This window comes from Hypanus sabinus, unplaced genomic scaffold (genome assembly GCF_030144855.1).
Source record: "Hypanus sabinus isolate sHypSab1 unplaced genomic scaffold, sHypSab1.hap1 scaffold_361, whole genome shotgun sequence".
In the NCBI taxonomy this organism is placed as follows: domain Eukaryota; kingdom Metazoa; phylum Chordata; class Chondrichthyes; order Myliobatiformes; family Dasyatidae; genus Hypanus; species Hypanus sabinus.
In genome coordinates, this window is record NW_026781258.1 from 431218 (window position 1) to 432935 (window position 1718).

At 49.2% G+C, this 1718-nt stretch overlaps 1 protein-coding gene across 1 annotated transcript; it reads left to right on the forward strand.

Annotated features, from left to right (window-relative positions):
* Positions 1–214: 214 nt before the first annotated feature.
* LOC132388598 (oocyte zinc finger protein XlCOF6-like) lies at positions 215–1168 on the forward strand (the record flags this gene model as incomplete). The annotated part of the gene is made up of 2 exons (XM_059960972.1): positions 215–1002; positions 1087–1168. Coding segments are annotated over exons 1-2 (870 nt in total), but the record flags the coding sequence as incomplete, so codon positions are not given.
* Between the last annotated feature and the right edge of the window lie 550 nt (positions 1169–1718).

The following is a 1718-nucleotide window of genomic DNA, read 5'->3' on the forward strand; positions in this document are numbered from 1 at the left end:
TCACTCGGTCATCCTTCCTACTCAGATACACTCGATCATCTCAACTGAAGGTACATCAGCAAGTTCACACTGGGCAAGGCCATTCACTTGTTCTGTGTGTGAGAAAGGATTCAATTGGTCTTCCCACCTGTGGACACACCTGTCAGTTCACACCGGGCAGAGGCTGGTGATCTGCTGAATTTGTGGGAAAGGATTCACTCAATCATCCGACGTAATGGCACACCAGCGAGTTCCCACTGACGAGAGGCCATTCGCCTGCTCAGAATGCGCCAAACGATTCATTCGGTCATCCGACCTACAAAGACACCATCGAGTTCACACTGGGGAGAAGCCCTTCCTTTGTTCAGAATGTGGGAAGCGATTCACTCAATCTTCCACCCTACAGAGACATCAGCGAGTTCACACCGGGGAGAAGCCATTCACCTGCTCAGTCTGTGAGAAGAGATTCGCTCACTCATCCACCCTAAAGAGACATCAGCGAGTTCACACTGGGGAGAAGCCCTTCCTTTGTTCAGAATGTGGGAAGCGATTCACTCGATCTTCCACCCTACAGATACATCAGCGTGTTCACACCGGGGAGAAGCCATTCACTTGCTCAGTCTGTGGGGAGAGATTTATTCGTTCATACACCCTACAGAGACATCGGCGAGTTCACACCGGGGAAAAGCCATTCACCTGCTCAGTCTGTGGGAAGGGATTCACTCAGTCATCCCACCTAGAGAGTCACCAGCGAGTTCACACCGGGGAGAAACCATTCACCTGCTCAGTCTGTGGGAAGGGATTCAGTCAGTCATCCCATCTACAGAGTCATCAGCGTGTTCACACTGGGGAGAAGCCATTCACCTGCTCAGTCTATGGGAAGGAATTCACTCAGTCATCCCATCTACAGAGTCATCAGCGTGTTCACACTGGGGAGAAGCCTTTCACCTGCTCAGTCTGTGGGAAGGGATTCACTCAGTCATCCACATTACAGAGACACCAACGAGTTCACACCGGGGAGAAGCTGTTCACCTACTCAGAATGAGGGAAGCGATTCACACGGTCAGCCAACCTACAGAGACACCAGCGAGTTCACACTGAGGAGAGGCCGTTCACCTGCTCCGAATGTGGGAAAGGATTCACTCAGTCATCCACATTACAGAGACACCAACGAGTTCACACTGGGGAGAAGCCGTTTACCTGCTCAGAATGAGGGAAAGGATTCACTCAGTCATCCCAAGTCCTGGCACGCCAGTCAGTTCACAATCGGGAGTTGCCGTTGTTATGAATCTCTAGGTTTCGTTTGAATTGGACTGTCATTTTAAGACAGAGAAATTAAAAAGTTATATCAGTTTGACTTGCAGCTTGTTTACATCGCTCGCAGCTTGTTTAGTTTTAACCGAGGACACAGACACACAGAGTCAGGCGTAGACTAAGGAGGAAAAATGGAACGATCGAAACCAGGGAACTAGTGGACAAGGGTCACTGATGGCAACTTTCCTATGCCCACAAGGTAGGATTAATTATCGATTCTGCGTACTCAAATGTGAGGTTGTCACCTCGTTTGATCCGTAGGAGTGGATCTGATTTGGGTTATCCTGTGAAGACCACTGATGTATTAACCCTTGCCTGGGTGTGGTGGGGTAATTCATTTGAAGACGATACCCCTTGTGACAAGTTACTTTCCGTGATAATTCGTATGTGGATTTGGAATGATGACGGATAGAATCCACAGCAAC